The following is a 21,566-nucleotide window of genomic DNA, read 5'->3' as shown; positions in this document are numbered from 1 at the left end:
AGATCACCCGGCGTGGCTGCCCTGCTCCCATCAGCGTTTGCTGCTCTGCCAGTTCCCGTCTCCTCCGCAGGCGCTGTCAGCGGTGGCTTCAGTTCCTCTGGGGCTGCTGATGGAAGGGGAGCAACCCAGCACTGTGCGGGGGGGGGCCAAGGACGCCGGCCCCTTTGCTCGCAGCTCCCGGTTTCGGGTCAGTGCATTGGGTCATTCGGCTGCCGTTACAGTGCAGGTCCGGTGTGCAGTGTGGGTGTGCAGTGCTGGTGCTGCCTGGCTGGGGGGCATGGGCTGGACCCCTCTGCTGGGAGGCAATCCCAGAGCATCGTGGCTCCCTGGGCCCCATCCTGGGCACGGTTGCACAGCTGAGCCTCTCCTGCGTGGGGAGGAGGGTGAGACCTGCCCCGTCTCCAGCGATGATGTGCCCTCGTTGCTGGCAGAGGCTCCAGGGGCAGCCTCAGCTCCAGGCTGGAGCATCCTGCAGCCCTGCGTGGGCCAGGGGTGCATGGGGTGGGGGACACGGTCCCTGCCCCAGGACACGAGCTGGTGTCTGCTCTGCCGGGGTCCGTCTCCAGGTAATTTAACCCCACAGTCAACAATGCGGCATGGAACAGAGCGGCAGTAAATCAGTAACTGTTTGCCTTTGCCTGCGGTCCCCTCCCCACGGCGGGTGTTTATGCAGTAACAGGAGCCGGTGCGGATGGCCCAGCTGCCTGCCCAGCCGCTGCTCCTTGCTTCACCGCCATCGGCAGCAGGAGCCAATGTGTAGGGACGGGGCACAGGCCTGGGGTGGCGGGGAGAGCGGCATGGCGGTCCTCATCCCTGCGCCCTCCAGGCTGGGGTGCTCAGTGGCTGGGTGCTGGGGAGCTGCCAGGGAGGCTGCCAGGACCTGGCCATGCTTGGGCTGGCCGGGATGCTCCCACTCTGCCCATGCACCTGGGCCGCACTGGGGACAGCGCTTTGGGGAACTGGGCCGGGCTGGTGTTTCCAGCCCCGGCCTGATGCCGGGACTCCCTGAATAAAGGCAGCCGTGTTGCAGCCCAGTGATCCCCGTGCCAGGGCCGGGGCACGCTGCGCAGCGTGGCCGCTACAGACATGAGCATCATCTGGGCTGTGTGAGCACTGCCCTCCAGGATGGAGGCAAGGGACCTGCACCATCCCTGCCTCTGCTGCGCAGGGACAGAGCCCACCCGGACCCAGTGGCAGCTTTCCTGGAGCAGCAGCACTGCTGCCGGTCTCATGCTGCCCACCCAGCAGTGCCGTCCCTGCTGCCAGGGCAAGGGCTGCCCCAGTGTCACACCATGAGTGAGCTGCTGCTCCTGTGCCCACGCTACCGGTGGCGCTTGCCTTTGAGAGTTATTGCCCTGGTCTGATCCTGTGATTGCTCTGCCCCAGAGTGTGGGATGTCCTCGGTGCTGGCAGCGAGCAGCCGGAGCTGGGAAGCTGCGAGTGTGGACACCAGCAGCCAGGCTGCACCGGAGCAGCTGGACAGGAGCAGACAGGAGCCCAGAAACAGGCTCATGGCAGGAGACGAGGGGGAAAGCACAGAGGAAGGCGAGAGCTGTGGGGAGCACTGTGGGTGTTGGTGGGTTTGCCCAAGGTTGTACCTTGGCCCTGGTGTGCCCGGCTGGCTGCCGAGCGGCCGATCCAGCTGGAGCCGCTGCCAGCCAGCCAGAGCAACTGGAGAGGGACTGAACGTGCCAGGCTCCAGCCCATGCAGTCGGCATTGCTTTCTAGGAGACAGAAATGCTTTGGCTTCCATCCCCAATGCGCGGCATTTGGGATGCTGCCCTCCCTGCCCCGGCTCTGCCAGGTGCTTCCTCGACAGAGGCCGAGGACGGCCGTGGGAGCGCGGGTGTCTGCCGGCACAGCCACAGGCAGCCGTCCCCGTGCCAAGGCACGTCCTGGGGGAGGATCCTGGCTGAGGATGTGGGTTCAGCAGCCCCGAGCCCAACCCCAAGGGCTCTTCCCTGCAGCATCCCTGGGTGGCAGTGCCCGCTGCCACTGAGCCCGGTCACGCTGGCTGCGCCCAAGCCCCGTGGGCAAGTGCGGCTCCTTCATGGCAGCAGGGAAGGTGCCGGAGTCACGTCTCCCTGCCTGCCAAGGGAGGGCAGTCAATGATTAAAAGGGAAGCGTTGCTGGGCCAGGCAAGGTGCCCCCAGCGGATACCCGGCCTCCCGCGGCGGCACGGAGTGGGAAAGCAGGGGACAGCGATAGAGAGGGATGGCCCTTCCTCCGGGAGTCATCGGGCCCCAGCAGTCGGCAGCTCAGGGTCCCTGCGCCGTGTGCATGGGCTGACGCACGGGGAATTATCTGACCCCTTTGGGGCCCAGCTGTACAACCAGCTGGCAGCCAAAGGCTGGTGTGCCCTGTGGGCAGGAGGGCTCCAGCCGTCCTGCTGCGTCCTGCTGCTGCCGCCAAGCCCCCCGCCTGCCTGCGCTGCCTGCGCGGCACAGACCTCAGCAGCCCCTCTCTGCAGAGCTGGAGCCTGGCAGCTTGGCGGTGGTGCTTGGGGTGCCCTAGAACCGGGGAAGCGCCTGGCTCTGTGCTGGTGTTACCCGCTCGTCCCACACTGGACCCCCAGCCCAAGCCAGCCCCACAGCACCCCGAGCGCCAGCGGGATGCAGCCGCCCCATGACCCTGAGCACTCACCTGTGCCCCCGGCCGCCACGGCGGCCGGCTGCAGCTGGGCACATAGGGCGAGGATGCCCACGAGCAAAATGCCGGCGGTCTTCATGGTGCTCCCCTGGGTGCTGGATGGCTCGCGCGGGTTGGCGGGGGTTTATATGCATGCGGGGCCGGGGAGGGGCTGCCACGCACATAACCTTCGGGTGCCGAAACTCTTGCTACGTTTCACAGTTGTGCCCGAGGCAGCGACAGCCCCACGACCTGTTATTGCCTGAGAAATCATTTACCACGGCCCCGTCCCAGCCCCAGCAGCCAGGCTGCAGCCAGGGCGGGGACGTCAGCACCCAACAGCACCCTCCTCGAGGGAATGGGAGATGTGGCCATGGGCCAGGGCCACCCCTGTGGCCACGGGGAGCCCAGAGGAAGGGGCTGGAGCTCTCCGGCTTGGAAAAGAGGAGGCAGAGGGGACAGGAGGGAGGCTGGTACATGCAGAGTGGCCAGGAGAGTGCAGAGCTTTCTTCCTGCGGCTGCAGGACCTGAGGGTGCTGGGGGAGACCCGCAGGCGAGGGGCAGAGGGCAGGCGGTCTCCTCACCCAGCTGTAGGACTCGTTGCTGCACACGTCAAGAGCTGCCCAGGTGTGACAAGTGATTAGATGAGTTCATGGGACAGGAACCCGGCGGGGCTGAGCAGGAGGAGGCTCCCCTGGGGTGGCGGCCATCCTGGCAGCGCAGCACAGGGGCGTTCCGGGATGGAGAGCTGGGGGTCTGCCCCCGGCCATGCCCGCCCTGGAGACCCGGCGCCTGCCTGCCCCGGCCCCGGCCCGGTCCCACGTCCTGCTGCGTCTGCCTGCAGAGCTGCAGGTGACAGGCAGCCCGGTCCCCACGGGCGAACGTGGCCTCAGGGAGCAGAGCGTGGGAAGCCTCTGCAACATGCCGGGCTGGGCGCACCCGCTGCCCTGCGCTGTGCACTGAGCACCATTCCTCTGCGGGGACAGGCGGGTGGCTGGGTGCCGTCATGTCGGCTGGCTGCAGACATGTCCCGGCAGAAGGGTGCTCCGGTGGGGTCAGCATGGGGGCTGCCTTTCACCTCGCCGCACACGGGGACTGGCGCGAGGCAGCCCTGGATGGGGTGGGGAAGCCCAAGGTTAACGATGCGGGGAGGTCACAGAGAGCCTGGCGCAGCCAAGCGTGCGAAGGGTGACCGTGCCGAGGGTGAGGAGTGCTCCGTGCCTGCAGGGACCCACCGGCGTTGCCGCTGCCACGCCCCGAGACTCCGCCGAGCAGAACCTTTGCTCCCTGCTCACATCCCATGCAGTGTGGGGGCACGGCCGGGCTGCGTGTATTCCTGCCGGGGGTCTGCACTGTGGCACCTCTTGCTGCTGAATTGCGGCCATGCCAGCACAGCTCGCCGTACCGTGCCAAATGGCAAAGGGCACAGGCAGGTGCTGCCGGCAGGTCGGGCAGAGGCAGCCTGGCTTGGCAGGGCTGCAGCAAGGCACGGGGGGCAGCCCGTGGCCACGGTGGGCAGAGAAGGGCAGGACCTGAGTTTTCAAGGGGCTGGTGGAAGGGGCTGGTCCTCTGCCGGAGCTGGAGACCAGGCGAGAAGCCTTGGCCAGGGTGCCGGTGCGTGGGGGAGGACGCTCCCTGCCTGGGGGTTTGTCACAAGGCCAGCCCGGCTGGAAGCAGGCGTCTTTGTGCTGAGGCCGACGTGACCTCTGCGGTCTCATATGGGGTTTTACAGCTCAACAATCGTATTTCCCCGCTTGGAAATTCCTGTTTGCGTCATCCCAGCTCCAAGTGGCCAAGCGCGCTTGTTGCTACAGAAACTCTGGGTCCGAAACAGAGGGAAGCTTTAGCAAGAGAACCAGGGGCTGTGAAAGCAGTTGCATTCCCGGTTTATGTGCATGGGGTCCCTCTGAGTGACGCCTGCCCCAACATGGCACGTGCCGCAGTGCCGTGGTGGCGGTGCAGGGAGTCGCCAGCCTCTCCCGAGCAGCGCCTGGTCCTTTGGCTGGCACTGGTGGCTTCGGTGCTCTGCGGGGCTTCGGCCTCATGCCCTTCCTCCCCTGGCTGCTGCACGCCTGTCCAGTGCTACAGCGCGGAGCTGCGTGCCGTTAATGACGGCGCGTTCGAGTCCTGCCGGCTCACGGCGGTGTGAAGCCTGGTGTGTCCTCCTGCCGCTGTGCACCGGCCGTGGGGAATGGTCCCCCTGCCCGCAGCCCCCCTGCCCGCAGCGCCCCTGCCTGCAGCCCCCTGCCCGCCGCGCCGGTGCCGGTGCCGGTGCCGGGGCTGCGCAGCTCCGCCTGTGGCCGCCGCCTGCGGTGCCTCGCAGCTCCGTGGGCTCCGTGGGCTCCGTGGGCTCCGTGGGCTGCGGGCCCGATCCTGGCGCAGCATCCCGGGCGGCGGCCGGCAGAGGAGGCTGTTGCTCCGTCAGAGCGGGCCGGGCCGGGCCGGGGAGCGGGGCCGGGCCCCGCCGGGCTCCGGGAGCGCCGTCCGCGGCCCCGGAGGCGGAGACGGGCGCGGGGCGCCGCCAGCCCGGCCGGGCGCGGGGCTCCGGGCCGTACTTAAGCGGCCGCGGGCGGCCCGGCGGCAGCGCCATGAATCCGGGGCTGCTCCTGCTGCTGCTGCTGGCCCCCCCGGGCCCCCCCGGCCCCCCCCGGCCGGCCTCGGGGCTCCGCCTGCCAGGTGAGCCCCGGCCCGGGGCTGCGCTCCGAGCCCGGCCCCGCTCCCCGCTGTCCCCTCGCCCCCGCGCCGCGCTGCGGGGCCGCGGGCTCCGGGCTGCGCCGCCCCGCCGGGCCGCCCGCCCTGCCCGCACCCGAGCGCCGGGGCCGGACCCCCGGAGCAGCGCGGGGGCCCGGGCAGGCGCCGCGTCCCCCCCGGCCGCTGCGAGGCTGGGCCCTGGCGCCCACCGTAACCCCCTGCTCGCCCTCCCAGGGAAGCGCGGCGAGTGCCCCCCGCCCAGCAGGATCCCCCCGAAGCCCTGCGGCTACTTCTGCTCCTCGGACGACAACTGCCCGGGCAGCGAGCGCTGCTGCAGCACCGGCTGCGGACGGGAGTGCCGGCTCCCCGTGGGAGGTGAGCGGCCCCCGGCCCCCCGCGGCCCCAGCTCTGCCCTCCGAGGCGGGGGCGGCTCCTGCAGCCCTGCCAGCCCCGCGCCCCGTCCCGCCGGGTCCCGGCTCGGCCAAGCGCAGCCGCTGCCCGCGGGGTGCATCGCCCAGCAGGGCCGGCGTGGGTGGCCCCCGCACCCCAGCCCCTCTGGTGCGGGGTGCCGGGGTGCCGGTTGCTCCCTGCCCGCAGGACCCGGGGTGGGCGCCCTGGGGTGGGCGCCCTGGGGTGGGCTGGGCGGTGGGAGCGGGCGGGGGCTGGTGGGGGCCTGACCCTGCTGGGCACCCCCAGCCAAGAGTGGCTTCTGCCCGCGGCCGAACCCTGACGGGATGACCATCTGCCTGGTGGAGTGCGGCAGCGACAGCGAGTGCCGAGGCAGAGAGAAGTGCTGCAGCATGGGCTGCCATGTCCACTGCGTGCCGCCGGTGCCAGGTAAGGGTGGCCGGGGCGCTCAGTGGGAGGGGGGCTGCAGCCAGGACCGACCCCCAGTGTGAGCCGCTCTCCTCTCTCACCCGCAGCCAAACCGGGCGTCTGCCCCAAGAGAAAGGTGCTGCAGACCTTCGCCCCCTGCAACAGCTCCTGCAGCGACGACACCGACTGTCCCCAACGTGCGAAGTGCTGCTTCACGGGCTGCAGCCGCGGCTGCCTGACTCCAGACAGAGGGACTGCGGCCCCGCTCCCGCGCGCTGGCTGGGGCCACTGGCCGGGTCCTGCTGCCTCCAGCAGCCTCGTGTCCTTGGGTGACATCTGTCACCTCCCGCCCGTGCGTGGTCCGTGCAGGGGATACTTCCGTCGCTACGCCTACAACCCTGCCACAGGGACCTGCCAGCCGTTCATCTACAGCGGCTGCGGGGGGAACGCCAACAACTTCGAGACGGTGGAGGAGTGCCAGCGGGTCTGCCAGCGACGAGGTGAGAGGAGGGGCTGCACTGGGCCAGACTGGGTCAGACTGGGCTGCCCCTGCCCGAGCAGCGGTGGGGGCCAGGCAGGGGGTGGGAGTGCAGAGCTGTGCTGCCTGCAGCTGGGCAGCCGGACCCGGAGGGGCTGCTGTACCTGCCCGCAGAGCGAGGGCAGCCTCCCTGCCGCAGGGAAAGCAGCAGCATCCCACATCGTTCTGGCACACGGTGCGGGGGCCTCCGGGCGTTGATGCTGGGTGATTTCAACCAGCTCGCAGCTCCATCCTGGAAGCTGGCGTCACCTTTGGTCAGAACCAGGCAACAGTGTTGGTAATCATAATTTCACAGCCTGATTGCCAAAGTAGGAAACCTGACCACCAAGGCGCGCAGCTGCATGGGCGGGGGAAAAGCCTGCTCTTGCAATTTGCCTTTCCACATCTCCGCTGAATGCGTTTGGCACAGGGTGTGCATTTGGAAGCGCAGGCGGCTGGTGGAGCTGCGGTGGCCCCCGCGGGGGTGCGGGGCCCCGGCACCCTGTGGGCACTTGCCTGGTTGTGACACTCGTTTCCGAGTGGAGCTGTGGGTGGCTGGGGCCGTTGGTGGTTGAGCAGCCGCTGCGGCTGCTCGGCTTCCTTGGCACGGCGGTTGTATCCCCACGCAACAGCAGAACCATGAGAGCTGCTCCTGGCTGTGCCACGTCCCCGGGGGTGCGGGCCGGGGGGGCAGCCTATGCCCAGGGCTGGGGGGCAGATGCCAGGGGCTGAATGCACCAGGGGTGAGTGCAGCAGCCGGTCTGGGGCCAGCTCTGCTCCCCAGTGCCATCACCCCGCTGCCTCCCCCCACTCCCCAGCCCTGCCTGCACCCCCCTCCTCACCGTCCCCTTTTCTCCCCCAGGGAGAGCCAAGGAGTGATCCCGAGGAGGAGATGGCAGCAGGGCTTGGGCCCCTCCGCGGGGTCGGGGTCTGCGGTGGTGCTGGCCGCCGCGCTCTGCCCCATGCAATAAAGCCGCCAGGACACCTGGCTTGCAGCAGCCGTCTCCGCCATCTTGCCTGACCTGCGCCTCCACAGTGCCAGCGGCTCCACGTGCTCCCCAGCACCTTCCCACTTCTCTTCCCAGCTGCATCCACGTGCGCTGGAGCTGCGAGCCTAGACCCTGGCCGAGCCCGGGGACCCTGTACCCGGCACACAGTGCACAGCCCCTCGCTCCCAGCTCTCAGCTCGGCTCCCCCCAGCAGGCAGCCGGTGCGGGGGCCCTGGCACCTCACGTGGCTGCACAGAGCCGGGCAGCACCCGTCATGGTGTGAAATGTCCCCCCGGGACACGGCCCCTTCCCTGGTCCGCGGGGGCCCTGTGGGGACGGCCCCTGGTGCTGCCCTGGCTGAGCGCCCACAGCTCCTCACTCCCAGCTTGGTCCCAGAGGAGAGCACGGCCAGGGGACACGGGTGACGCTGCTGTGCCAGGGGTGGGACAGGGCATGGGTGCCCGTCCCTGTGCCAGCCTCCGCTCCTGCTGCCAGCTGGGCTCTGGGGGGGGCGAGGCCTTGTGTCCTTCCCTGCTCGGTGCCGTCCCGAGCCCAGTGCCCGTCCCGGGAGCTGCTGCATTCCCACTGCCAGCCGGAGCTTGTCCTCGCCTCGGCGTGGGCAGCAGGAGCAGCTCCCACGGGGGTGTCACCGTCCCTGCCAGGCACCGCCACCTGCAAGCCAGGGACCTGGAGCTCTTCCCTAGAAACACCTCCTGTCAGCGCTGATATCATCTTATTAATTCGCTAATTAACGAGAACCCGGAGAGGGGAGCGGGCTGTGGATGAGCGCGCTGCCTGCAGATGCTGGGGATGTTCCCAGGAAGGCTGAGTGAGGGCATGGAGTACCCTAGCGTGCTCCAGGACAGCGGTGACACCCTGTCCTCTGCCTGCCACCACGGGGACCCTCGAGCTGGGCTTGGGGGGGTGGACACAGCTGGGTCCGAGCTTGGCACTGCCTCCCTCTGCGTCAGGTGTGGCAGCCATCGGGCACAGGGGCGATGAATCACGGAGTGGCCGCAGGAGAGCCCTCGCTCCGGGCAGCACTGGGGAGCTAGTGCCAAGCTGGCAACACCTCAGTGCCCGCAGCCCCCGAGGACAGGTCTGGGGGGCAGGAATGCCTCAGAGGCGGCGTTTGCTCGGGAGGAGAGGGTTTTTGTGTCAAACCTGGGGCAGCCAGACGGTGCCGTGCACACTCCCTCCCCATGTGCCGCTGGCCATGGCCGCTGGCGAGCTCTGCAGGCAGAGACAGCAAGGAACTTGAAACAGAAAGGATGAAAACCTCCGGAAAGTGCCAATTTATTATTCAGCTCCCTCCCCACCTGCTCCCGCTCAGCCCAGAGCTGGTGCCGTGGCTGCTGCTGGCTGCTGAGATGAAAGTCGCCGCGTGGGGCAGGCACAGGGGGGTGGCACCCCATTCCCAGCGCCCCATTCCCAGCGCCCCATTCCCAGCGCCCTGTCCCTGGAGCTGGCGGGGGCTGCGACCACTGCGTGGGGACCTCAGGCAGGTCTGCATCGTCTGGCCCTGGGGCTGTCCCCTGGCTTGGGGTAAGCAGGGTGCCTGGCCCAGACAGGGTGCTGCCCGCTCCAGCCCCCCGTCGGGCTGTCCCCCACGATCTGGCTCTTGGGGGTTAATGGCACTGCCTGCCTGAACTCGCCGCAGAGGCCGCTGCTCCATAACAGCTCTAATAGCTCCTATCCATAACCGCCGGCTGCGGGAGACCGAGATGGAGGCGCGGGGGGGCCAGGGCTGGGTGGCGATGGCTGCCCGCGGGCGGGCTGCAGCCCCAGCCCCATGCAGCGGCGCGGCCTGGCCGGCGGCATGGCCATGCATGGCGCGCCGGCTGGCGGCACGGGGAAGGCGGCCTCCCAAAATGGGGTTTTTATTACAGCCATACATCACCATGGCGGCCTGATGCAGGCAGACGGCGGTGATTTTTCTTTGTGGTTTACAGACAAATGAGGGAAAGGAAAATTGATGTGAACTTTGCTATAGCAAGAGGTCGGGCGCAAGCAGGGAGCTGGTTATGGATGAGCCGGGGGCTGCTGGGGCCGCCTGCCCCCGGGCCCCTCCTGGCCCCCTTCTCCAGGCCGGGTGGATGGGAGCACCAGTGGTGGCAGGACCGGGATCATCGCGTCTGCTGTGGGGACTGCGCTGCTGCTCCAGGGGGCTGGCGAGGAGGGGCCTCCGGCTTCCCCGGGCCCCCATTGCCCACAGCTCGGCCGGAGTGGGCGGCTGCGCCCGTCCCTCGTTGGAGGGATGCCCAGAGGGATGCTTGGCCGTGCTGGGGGAGGACCACGTGGGCAGGATTATTAATTCCAGTGGATATTCATTAGCACTGCAAACCCGGTTTGGATGTGCAGCATTGGGCGGGCTGCTGTCACCAGCTTCTGGCGAGATCTCGACTGCTTTCAACCCAATTAAAGTTGCCTCCGAACACCATGGTCCTGCCCAGTGTAAGATAACAGTTAATACCCTCAAATAGGAACTATCAGCTTCTCCATAAGGTCCATAAATATTAATACAATTCTAATTAGTTCCTTTAAATACATTGCCTAAATTAAGCGTTTCCTCAGCAATAAATCAGCGGTGGTTTGGCACTCTGCTCACGCCCATTAAGCAGATCACGAGCTCTCCCCGCCTGCCCCATGGCCAGTCCTTGCCTGCCAGGGAACGGGACCCACGGCAGCCCGGGGCCGTGCCGTGCCGTGCCCACGCGAGGGCTGGCGGTGCCTGGCCGGCGGTGCTCCCGCCTCGGGAGTATCAAGCTTTGGGATGGGGGAAGACGGGTGGGTTTTGGGGCTGGAGGAGCCACGAGCTGTCCCACGCCGGGAGGGGTGCTGGTGTCCGCCGTGGTGATTTCCCGCTGTGCACGAGGGCTGCCTCAGCCCGTGCCAGGAGCTGCCGCACGACATGGGTGCTTGGCTCCAGCGGCCCCCTCCTCCCACGCCAGCGGGGCTGGGGGGCCGAGCTCCGGCCCCTCCTGAGGGGCTGCCCCGCGGGTGGGGGACCCGCAGAGCTGGCAGCGGCGGCAGCAGGGCCGTCCCTGCAGCTCCTCCCGCAGCACAGCATGGCCAGGCCATTTTTGGGGTAAACCCTGGGGCTCGGCCAACACTGCGGTGGGCCCCAGCGCTCTCATCCCGCGCCCCGAGGAAGGAGGCTGGTGCTGCCGGCAGGATCTTGTCAAGAGACTGCAAGAGCGTGATTTGAAAGCACCTGATAAAACATCTCCTAAGGACCCCGCAGTCACAGATATAAAAATAACCCAACCATTAGATTCAAAAGAGGAAAGGGAGCCCAGGCTTCACTGAACAAGCAGAAAGTGCCCCGTGACCTTAATCAAGAGTAATATTGTTAATACCTTTTTCCCCAGGTGCACCCAGATTTGCATTCCCAGCAATTTGCACAATAATGAGGCAAGCTGACCATGCCTCACCCCGGCAGCAATCACCTCTAAATTGATGGCACCGTGCCGGCAGGCTGGTCTGAAAGCTCGTTTGCTCCGGCTGCAGTGGTGCTGTGGGTCCCTGGTGCTGCTCTGCCCCGGCCATCCCAGCACGCTGCAGCCCCGACGCCGCAGAGCAGGTAGGACTGGGCACCTCGGGGGGCTGCGCGGCTGCGGGGACCTGCCGGGGGGTGCTGGGGGCCGGTGTGCGCAGGAGCCGTGTGCCCAGGCGAGCCCACTGCTGTCTCTGTGGAGCCTGGCTGGGTGCTCCTGCCCCTTGCCAGCCTCCTCCGGCCTTCATCCCCAGCTCTGAGTCCTTCTCCTTCTCCTGGGAGGTGGCAGTGGTGGCCATCCCGCTCAGACCTCCCGCTGAGCTGGAGGACATGGGATCCCTTCAAAGGTGCTTGTGTGTGCTGTGCATGGGGGGGGTCAGCGTGCACAGGGCAAGCGAGCGCAGGGCGAGCGTTTGCATGCAGGGGCATGCACGGGGTGAGCGAGCGCAGGGTGAGGGCGCAGGCTGCAGGTCTGAGCAGGGGGTGGACGCGACGTGCATCCTCCCTGGGCTCTGGCAGTGGTGGTACTGGAAAAGAGCAAATACCAAACTAATTTGCTTGAGGAGAAATTAATACGGTGTGAAGCCTGTAGTGAGTGATTTAAGAAGTGAATTTAAAATCTCAACACAAATAGATTTTTTTATAAGGTCAGAAGAAAGATTAAATGCTACAGACAAGCACAGCGCTTGCCATTTCCAGCAGCGCTTTTACCAAAAATATTTTAGGCGGGTGCTGTGTCCCTGCGCTGCCCATGTGGGTCAGAGCCCACTCGCCCCAGTGGGGTGAGAGCCGGTCCAGACGTGGTGCGGTGCTGGGTGAGCAGGGATGTTCCTGGGGAGGGTCTGACATCTCACTGTCGCTGTCCCCGTCCTCATGCGGCAGCCCAGCTCTCTACCGGCACGCGGGAGCAGCCAGCGATGCTCCCAGCGATGCTCCTCGGGCGTGGAGGGAGGAGAGGAGGTGCATGGGGCTGTGCTGCTGGTGGTGCCGGGGGGGGACCAGTCCTGGCTGCCTCAGCCCGGGCAGGATCCAGCCCCAGACCCCTCCGTCACTGCTGCCAGCTGCGACAGTGCCCATGGTGCAGGAGGGGGTCACGCAGCCCAAGCCGTGGTGCCCGCCCGGTGGGGCATGCGCCCGCTGCTGGCTGCCAGCTCCTCCTCCCGCCACTCGGCAGCGACCAGGATTGATGGCAAGAGATTTGAAAGGCTCCAAATGTGGAGGTTACACCGCTGAGCCACCCCCATCCATCACAAGACGTTCATTATTAAGTAACACCTTGCACGCCGGGCTGATTTCACACCGTATCTGAACCCAGCAGCTGTGCCCTAAATCCTGAGCGCCACGACTGTCTGGAGGAATTTGGCTGCCTGTGCTTAAAATTAGCGTTAGCATCTATCATTTCCCCACACCAAATGGCTTTTGTGTCGGCACTTGGCAGTGCTCATCCGTCACCGGGGCTCTGGGCTGCCCAGCTCCGTACCCTCTCCGTCACTGTCACAGGACCCCTCGTTGGAAAAATGTCACCCAAAGGACAAGTGCAACAGCTTGGCCTCTCCCTTCCACCCAGGCCGGCGGCACTGCGGGCGGTGAGGGCATCCTCCATCCCCTCGGGCACTGCGGGCACCAGCTCCGCTCCCGGAGGGGCTGTCCCCATCCCTCCAGCCCCACCGCAGCCGGGCACGTGGCGCGGGTGCAACCTGCCTCTCCCCTCCCCTGGCACGGTGGCTCGCCACCTCCCGCAGTGCCAGCCACAGCCACGTGGCTGGGCCCCTCCTGGCCGCTGCTGCCGGCAGCCGTCCCTGGCGAGGAGCTCCTGCCAGGCAGGTGATGCTGGAGCTGTCGGTGTGATGAAAAGCCTCCTGCAGCAATGCAGATAACATACAAGCACAGGTCAGGCGAGGCCCGTGTAGCCCATCCATCAGTCGCAGCAGCTACAGGCGCTCCCCGTGCCACCATCTGATGCACGTTATCCGGCACAAATGTGTTTCTTCCCCCAAGGTTAAACGGATGAGTGAGGTTCAGGCACTGACAGCTCTGCCTGCCCTGTGGAAGCGATAAATGAGCTGGAAGAACCGGAGGGAAAAAAAAGGTTTGTTTTCTGTCAAATGCTCCTTTTGATGGTGCTGGCACAAGGATGGTGGCAGCATGGAGACAGGTGTGAGGATGGGGATCTGCTCCTGGCACGGCTGTGGGGCAGGCGGTGATGGGCACCGTCACAGCCACGTTGGGTGCCGCCGTGTTGCTGGTGGTGACAGACGGGCAAGAGCGAGGGCTTGGCGAGACGCTGGAGCACCAAGCGGCCCTGGTGGCAGGCGCTCGGTGCAGCCCTGGTGTGCCGCTGAGGTATGCTGGGGCCGGCAGCGACTGGGTGGGATGGCAGCGAGCAAGAACGTGTCCCCCCCTCAGATCCCGCGGGCAGCCCCGGGAGCGGTGCCGCAGGTGGCAGAGCTGGCGCTGCAGCCGGGCAGGGGCCGGTGCTGCCCTCTGCATCTCCAGGTCTGTCCCAGCTTGTGATGCCCATGGCCTGATCCTTCCTGGGACTGTCCGCCCGCTTTGGGTGCTGCCCACAGCCGCGGCTGTGCCGCGGTGCCCCAGGGCATGTGCTGGGCGGGGGTCCGCCTGCCCGTGCGGTGTCCCCACCAGGCTGCCGCTGCCCTCGCTCAATGTCACACTTGGAGCCTGTCAACGTGAAAAAAGGTTTGCAGCCGATAAGCGATCGGGCTGTCAGCTGTGGAGTGCCGCTCGCTCGTGATTTACTGCAACGTCGCTAACGGAGCACAGATTTTTCTTAATCTAAATTGAAAACTACTCAAGTAGAAAAATAATTTCATTGCTTCATGTTGAAGGGGTGGGGGGAGAGGACGGGGAAGAGCTGTGCCAGGGCAGGCAGGTCTGGGGCTGCCCGTGCCTGCCACGGCTCCACGCCCCGGCTGGGCAGGGCCGGCCCCGTGCCAGCATTCCCTGGGGCCTTGGGCAGCTCCTATGCTGGGGACAAGCGGCAGCTTCTCCGGCTTGGGCAGTGAAACCCTGTTGCCGTGCCCCACGCCCAAGCCTGGTGGGAGCCACTGGCATGTGCCCAGGGGTGAGGTGGGTGGCAGGAGCTGTGTCCCCACCCGTGGGGCACAGGAAAGGCCTCGGGCCATCCCCGTGGGGACACAGGACAGTGTCACGTCCCCGCAGCACCCTGGAGTAGCACAGAGGTGGTAGGGAGCCACGGTGCTGTGCTGTGCCGTGGCGCTTTGCTGTGCCGCGGTGCTCACCACGCTACAGTGCGGCATGGCAGCACAGGGCAAGGTGTGATGTCTTGGGTGTGCAGGTGCCTCTGATCCCAACGAGGAGGCTTTGACGGTGATGGTCTCCGCTGGTGCTTTGGGTCCAGTGTGCAATCCAGCCAGCAAAGCTGCGCGCCCGCGGCCCCGGGAATGTGCCGACACGGTGGGTCTGCAGAGGCTCCTGGGGCTCCGGGGCAAGCACCCGAGTCAGCCCTACATTTGGGAAGGGACCGTGCCGGCCACCCCGGTGGCTGGGTGCATTGTGCAGGGCAGTGTCATGGGGGTGCCGGAGCAGCCACCGTCCTCACCACATGACACAGGAGGCCCTGGCAGAGCCAGCACCTGGGCCGGGGCTTTCGGCAGCATTGAAGACTTCATGCTGTGCTTGGAAAGAAAGCCTTAAAACGTTGGGTCTCCCCCCGATCCCCTGGCTCCTTGTTAGAGGCCAACGGCGCTGGCAGGTATTTAGCAGGTGAGCCATGGGCAGGCAAAGCACGTGTGCCCGGTGGTGCCGATACGCCCGGCCCTGGTCGATCTGGATTTGCAGCACTGAACACCAGGAGGGGCTGGGAGTGGGAATGGGAAGGGCTGTGCCGGCGTGGGGGTCCCGGAGCGTGGCTGTGCCGGCACGGGGGTCCTGGAGTGAGGCTGCGCTGGCTGGGGCGGGACTTGCCTTGTGCAGGAGCAGGATCTGGACATTCTCCACTGGCCAGGAGCTGGGACGGGGCGCGGGGAGGGGGCACCCACCAGGGCTTGGCTCCGGGGTGGCGCGGTGCAGCCTGGCCCTGGCCCCGCTGGCCGCCCGTGGGGCTGTGCTGCAGGCCCCCGGTGCCCGTGGATGCAGGCGCAGGCAGGGACGCGCTGCCTCGTGGAGAGATCGGTAATTTGGAGTGCGAGCGAATTCTGGGAGCATTTGCTGAGCTGGATAATAACGTGCCCAGTGAGCTGCATCCCAAGCACGCTGCCAAATTAAAGAAATTTTTTTCCCCTTTAATTTAAAAGTCACCGTTGGGAAATCTCTGTCGGCCTCAGCAGTGATTTCCCCCCAGGCTGCCTTTCTGGAGAAATCTTTAATTTTGATTGTCACACTTTGTGGAGTTTAACTTGGGGAAGCAGAGCCATAAATAAGGTGCCACTCCGGCACCGAGGCTCCGGCTGTGCCGGAACAGCGAGCGGCGCTGGCACGGGCGGGAAGGAGGAAGCAGCTTGGCCATGGCCACGGCCACTCCGCTGGGGCTCGTGGGCACCAGCTGCCCTCTCCCCTTGCTCCTCTTCCCCTGCTTTCCCCCCTGCCCACCCTCCCCTCCGCTTGCCTCGGCCCCTCGCAGCCTGATTTCACAGGTCAGCTCCCTTTAATTAGCTGGGTCCCGTCCCCCCGACCCGCCTGCCAAACAAATCGGCAAGTTCATGAAAATCTCATTAACCTTAATGCCACAGCTGGCTTCTGCCGGCACCCACGCCTCCCGGCCCCGTGGTGCTGGCTGGCTTGGCGAGGGCTCTGCCCCAGCTCCCCGTGCCCTGCGACCCCGGTACCCAGCACCCCAGGACCCTGGCCAGGAGCCACGGCAGGCGCGACACCAAACCCCTTTGGGCTGGGAAGGCGGCACAAGAGAGGGAGGGCAAAGCCTGCAAGTTTTTCTCCGTGTTCTGGTCTGTCACCGAGGTGCTCGGCCCCTCGCAGCCCTGGCTCGGCCGGCCGTGGTGCCACGGGGCTGGAGCAGGCATCACGGCCAGCCCAGGGCGGGGGGCAGCTCCCGGGGCTGCCCCGGTGCCTCCGGTGCCTCCAGCTTGGTGGAACCGGCATGCGACCCTGGAGAGGGGCCTCTCCTCTCCCTGCTGGGGCCTTGGGAGGGAATCGCCTGGCAGCTCTATTAGCAATTAAGAGAGAGGGCAGAAATGCAGGCGCCTCCCTTGCGGCGCGGAGCCGGCACAGCGGTGCCGGGGTGAGCTCCGGAAAGGTTACAGCCCATTTGCATTTTACCCTTCAGTAATGTCAACACTTACGGGTGCAATTAAGAGGCAAGCCTGGTGTTATGAAGCTATCAGTGTGGAGAGACCTGAATACTAACAAACTCCCGTGTGCGTTCCCATCCTGGGCCCTCCGATCTATCCGTCACAACACCATGGCAATGCCGGTGGGTTTCCACCGGCCGCAGTAATGGGCCTCGACTACAGTAAATGCACATTTTTTAACTTGTCTGATAGCCCAGCCCTGCCCAAGCCGTTCAGGTGATGGGTTCGGTGCTTGCTGCGGGCAGGGCACAGATGGCTGCAGAGGGGAGCTGGCATCAGTGCAGCAGGAATGGCGGCTGCGGCAGAACCGGGGCTGGGCAGGTGCCGCACTCGTTGCTCCGTGCCCCATCAAAGTGAAGCATTTGATCCGACATTGCCCTCTGGAAGAGGAGCCCCAGGCCCGCTTTGGCTTACAAGCAAACCGCCAATGCGGCAGCGCTGGCCGGACCGGGATGCCCAGCACGGCCCCGGCGGCACATCCCTCCCCCGGGGGGACGGGGGCTCTGCGGCCATTCCCCTTCTCCCGCTTCGGTGGGACGCTGGGCTCGGAGAGCAGCTGCCTTCCCCTTTAAGCTTCATCCCCGTTTAATTGGATAGTTTTGAGCCCAGGCTCATGATTTCTGCAGCAATTTGGTCTGAGATTTCTTTCTTTCCCTCCATTATCCACTCTGATTAACTCAGCTGCACCTGTCAGCTTTTATTCGGTGGCGCGGGGAGCGCCTGCAAGAACCTGTTAAAATGCATGAGTTTCATCACAGCCGCTCTTTCCTGGCCAGCGATGCTGAACTGGGAGGGAAGGGGCTGCGGTGGGGAGCGGGGCTGCGGGGGCCCCGAGGCTGGGCTGGTGGTGCCGTGGGGGTGCCGGCGTTCCCCCCTCCGTGCAGGCAGCGCAGGGGAGCCCGGCTGGGAGCTGGCCCAGGCTGGCGGCAGCGGGGAGCCCGTGGGGTGCAGGCAGCTGCAGGCAGGGCCCTGCCGCCACTCTCCGCTGCCAGGGTGCTTAGTGGCTGCAGCTTTCGCGCTTTGCAAATGCGCATTTTACATTCCAGCTATAACTTGTTCCCTTTTTCTCATTTTAATAAAAACGAAAGCATCCGGAAACACTGCTGCACCCAAGAAAGAGCGAGATCTGACATAATTAAAAAGTGGCTTCAATCAGGCTGTTTTCCTAATGGTTTGTCATATCAGCCCACACTGCCCTGCACCCCCCTCCCTGCTCCCAACCCCCTGAGGCATCATTTACATTTCTTAATAACCCCTCATTAATATTCATGACATGGGGAGGGTAATAACGGCTGAGCGCACACCACTAATTCAATTTCAGCGAGCCTCAGTGTGTTTAGTTAATCACTGGGGGACCTGGGTTACTCAGTACAATTATTTATTCGGAATTAGATCTCGAGGCATCTGGATTGAAACCTGAACTCGGAATAAAATTAAACCGGGATTCTCCTTCTCACCTCCTCTTCCCGCCGCCGCTCCCAGCTGCGGTGCTGAGCATCCCCCCGCGGCCCTGCTGTGCCGAGCCGAGGAACCGCTGTTTCCATACCAGCACTCGTGCTGCTGGGACCATCGTGGTGGCTGGGACTTCTCCCCATCGCTGGTGGCTGCCGGGTCCCAGGTCCTCTGCGCCCTTCCCCAGGGCCAGAGCCGCAGCCATGAGGCCGTGGTGCGAGATGGCAGCACCAGGATGCCAGCGGCCCGCTGAGCCTGTTTGTGCCGGTGTGGTTAGGGGAAAGGGGTTGGGAAAGGTCCGGTTTGGGCTGTCCCGAGACACCCCGGCGCCCTGGGGGTGCCCCCGAGAAAGCGGGGGAAGGTGCTGTAGGTGCCATCGCCCCCGGCCAGGCAGCCCTGGGGCTGCAGGGACGCGGCCAGCCCCGAGGGCACCGGCGATGCCCCAGCCCCTGCGGAGGGTGGGCGCCTGGGGACGCGGAGCTTCCGCTGGGGTCCTCGCTCTGCTGACCAAGCGAAGTCCCGGGGTTTGCTCCAGCCTCTCCAGAGCCTCCAGCCCCTTCCTGCAGCTGTGCCGCTTGCTCCGCCGCTCCCCGAGAGAGGCTGGTGCTGCCCCCGCACAGAGCCCGCCGCCCACGCAGAGCCCACCGCCCAGGGCGGCCAGCTCGTCCCCATCCTTTCATTTCCTTGAGGGTTTTTTACACTTTGTTTTTGCTCCTGCTTTTGCTTTTTAATTCAATATTTTGGTCCTGTGGTCCAACTCCCCTTATTGGATAAAACCTCCCTGTTATTGAATCCTGCCCTGCAGCAGCTTGGTGAGAATTGGGTTTCCTGGGCAGCAATACGGCGTTTCGGAGCGTGATGGAGCCGGCAGAGCACGGGGACAGGAGGAGCCGGCGGAGCTGGGGGCTGTTTCAGTGACAACTGTGCGGTGCTGCGCTCTGCGGCTCCCCGCGCTGCCTTCCTCTTACCCAGCACCCCGAGGGCTTGCAGCGCTGGGCAAAACCATCGCGGCAGCGGGAAAGCCTTTGCGGGTTACTTCTAGATGCTGTTTGGAGATAGAGAGGGGCTTTAAAGATGGCCTGGGGACCAGCTGTGCTGGGCTGGGACCCTTCCCACGACGGCTCGGCGGATCCGTGGGGATCCCACCCGCCCTCCGCCACCATCGGCCTCCCGGTGCTGCCGCCTGCCGAGCCCTGCCACAGCCGGTGCTCCGGCTACGTCCCAGCCGCATCCCAGGGCCTCGGCTGTCCTCCCTGCGCGGCAGAAGGGACGGGAGGTGCTGGCACCCAGCATCTGGTTTGCATCCATTCCTTTCAGCGCTGCTGGTCTCACAATTAACGTGGGCTGGCAGGCGCGGGGCGGTGGCCTGTGCCTCGGCTGGATTTCCAGCCATCAGCGTGAGAAACGGCACATGAGCTTTCGCGTCTTTCCCATGAGGTTATGGATTCCTGGCTATCAAGTTTGATTTAAGCCAGTTAATGCAGCAGCCACTTCTCAAATTCCAGACTTTGTTTTTCTGAACGTCTCCCCAGCCTCCCAGTCCTCCCAGGGAAGCGAATAGACCATTTTCTATCCCTTTGTCTAATGAGGAGAAGCTTCAGGCGGGAGGTGCCGGCCTCGCTAGCTGCGTTCACGTTCCTTTTCTCCAATTTGAAGATTATTCCCTTTGCCTTTCCCCAACTCCCCCCGCAGCGCTGGGCGCGTTTCCCCGTCTGCGCTTGCAGCCCGACGCTGTCAGCAAACCCTCGGCGTTCCGGGGCCTCCGGCAGCCCCGCACAAATCAAAGGCGCGATAAAGGGGCGTTTGCAGCTCGTGCGCTGGCGGCACGGTTGTGCCCTGCCTCACCCCCGTGCCGGCGCTGCGCGCCAGGCCCTGCACCGAGGGTCCTGTTTGCTCCCGAAGCTGCTGGGGTCCGCGGCCGGGCCGCACGGCTCGCTTCGTTCCGTGCATCACCCGCCTGGGGAGGTGGGTACAATACAGCGCTACGAGGGAGCGAAAGGGAAAACGTGATTCTTAGGGAGAGCACATCCTTCCGCGGGAACAACGGCAAGGGGAGGGAACAGGGAGGAGGAAGCTCGGAGCAGGCGAAGGTCGCCGTGCCTGGTGTCCCGGCGGCGCTAGGAAGACCCGTCTGTAGATGGAGGTCTGTCCTCACCTCCCGCTGCCCTTCACGCACTTTACAACCACGTCGCGTTTGCCGCGGTGGCTTCTCGGGCTGCCCCGGGCCGGAATCGCGTTCCCAGGTACGCGTCACCCCTCGAGGGACTGCGGGTCTTCTGGTTTCACAGCTGGTGGATTGTCTCAACGCTCAATAAAGGGGAGCCAGATGATCCAATAATTATCTCCTATTTATCTCATTTTAACATGCAGATTTGTTGAGTTAATTTTGTCATGACTGATATCTCCTATATTTTATTGGAACAACAGGGGATGCTAGGGACTTCTTTGAAATTATTATATATGTTTTTAATTTCATGAGTGTTCTCAAACCAGACTCCTACTGCGATAATTGCATAATAGCTACGATCATTATGTCATGAAAGATTATTTTAGCTCAAAGCTGTTTTTTAAAGCATAGTTGAAATAAATTCAGTAAGATTTTGGCCAAGTTGACTCTCTTCTAATTATTCATATTTGTTAAATTGAAAAATGCCTCTATCTGTCTGTGGTTCTGCATCGTGTTGAATTACAGAACCGCTTGTCACGGCCTCAGCAAACAGAGGGATCCCTCCCGCATTCAGTGCTCAGTGTTTGGCCTCTCTCCGAGGCAGCGGCGGTTCATGAAGTTCAACAAGGCCAAGGGCAGGGTCCTGCACCTGGGTGGGGGCAACCCCCGGTGTCAGCACAGGCTGGGGGATGAAGGGGTGGAGAGCAGCCCTGAGGAGAGGGACTTGGGGGTGCTGGTAGACGAACAGCTGGCCATGGGCCGGCAACGTGCGCTGGCAGCCCAGCAAGCCAAGCGTCTCCTGGGCTGCATCCCCCGCAGCGTGGGCAGCGGGGCGAGGGAGGGGATTCTGCCCCTCTGCCCCGCTCTGGGGAGACCCCCTGGAGCCCCGCGTCCAGCTCGGGGGTCCTCAGCACGGGAAGGACATGGAGCTGTGGGAGCGGGGCCAGGGGAGGCCTCTGAAATGCTCCGAGGGTGGCCCAGCTCTGCTGTGGGGACAGGCCGAGAGCTGGGGGGGTTCAGCCTGGGGAGGGGGCTGCGGGCAGACCTCACTGCGGCCTCTCAGTGCTTAACGGGGGCCAACAAGAAAGGGGGGGACAGGCTTTTTAGCAGGGCCAGTAGCGATAGGACAAGGGGGGATGGTTTTAAACTAAAGGAGGGGAGATTCAGACTGGATATAAGGGAGAAATTTTTAATGCTGAGGGTGGTGAGACACTGGCCCAGGTTGCCCAGGGCGGTGGGCGATGCCCCATCCCTGGACACGTGCAAGGCCAGGCTGGACGGGGCTGTGAGCAGCCTGACCTGGCTGCAGGTGTCCCTGCCCGTGGCAGGGGATGGACGGGATGCCCTTGAGGGTCCCTTCCGTCCCACACCATTCTGTGACCCCGCGACCCACGGCGCCGGACAGAACCGAAACGCCGCCACCGACGCTGCCCGGCCCGCTCCGCCCACGGGATCCCGGCGCTGCTTTGCGGCAGCGTGGCACCGCCCCGCCTCTCGCTTTCCGGCAGCGGCCCTCCCGCTTCGC

The 21,566-nt window shown here is 65.0% G+C and overlaps 1 protein-coding gene across 1 annotated transcript; it reads left to right on the top strand.

Moving 5' to 3' along the window:
* Positions 1-5,216: 5,216 nt before the first annotated feature.
* Positions 5,217-7,531, top strand: WFDC3 (WAP four-disulfide core domain 3; the record flags this gene model as incomplete). The annotated part of the gene is made up of 5 exons (XM_082325716.1): positions 5,217-5,304; positions 5,554-5,694; positions 6,016-6,156; positions 6,243-6,635; positions 7,515-7,531. 5 exons carry the CDS (start codon positions 5,217-5,219, stop codon positions 7,529-7,531), a joined length of 780 nt encoding a protein of 259 aa, XP_082181842.1.
* Positions 7,532-21,566: the final 14,035 nt, after the last annotated feature.

The sequence above is a fragment of the Platalea leucorodia genome, assembly GCF_965183815.1.
Source record: "Platalea leucorodia genome assembly, chromosome: 13".
Classification (NCBI taxonomy): Eukaryota; Metazoa; Chordata; class Aves; order Pelecaniformes; family Threskiornithidae; genus Platalea; species Platalea leucorodia.
The sequence above is the reverse complement of the archived record's forward strand: the minus strand, read 5'-3'. Positions and strand labels throughout refer to the sequence as shown.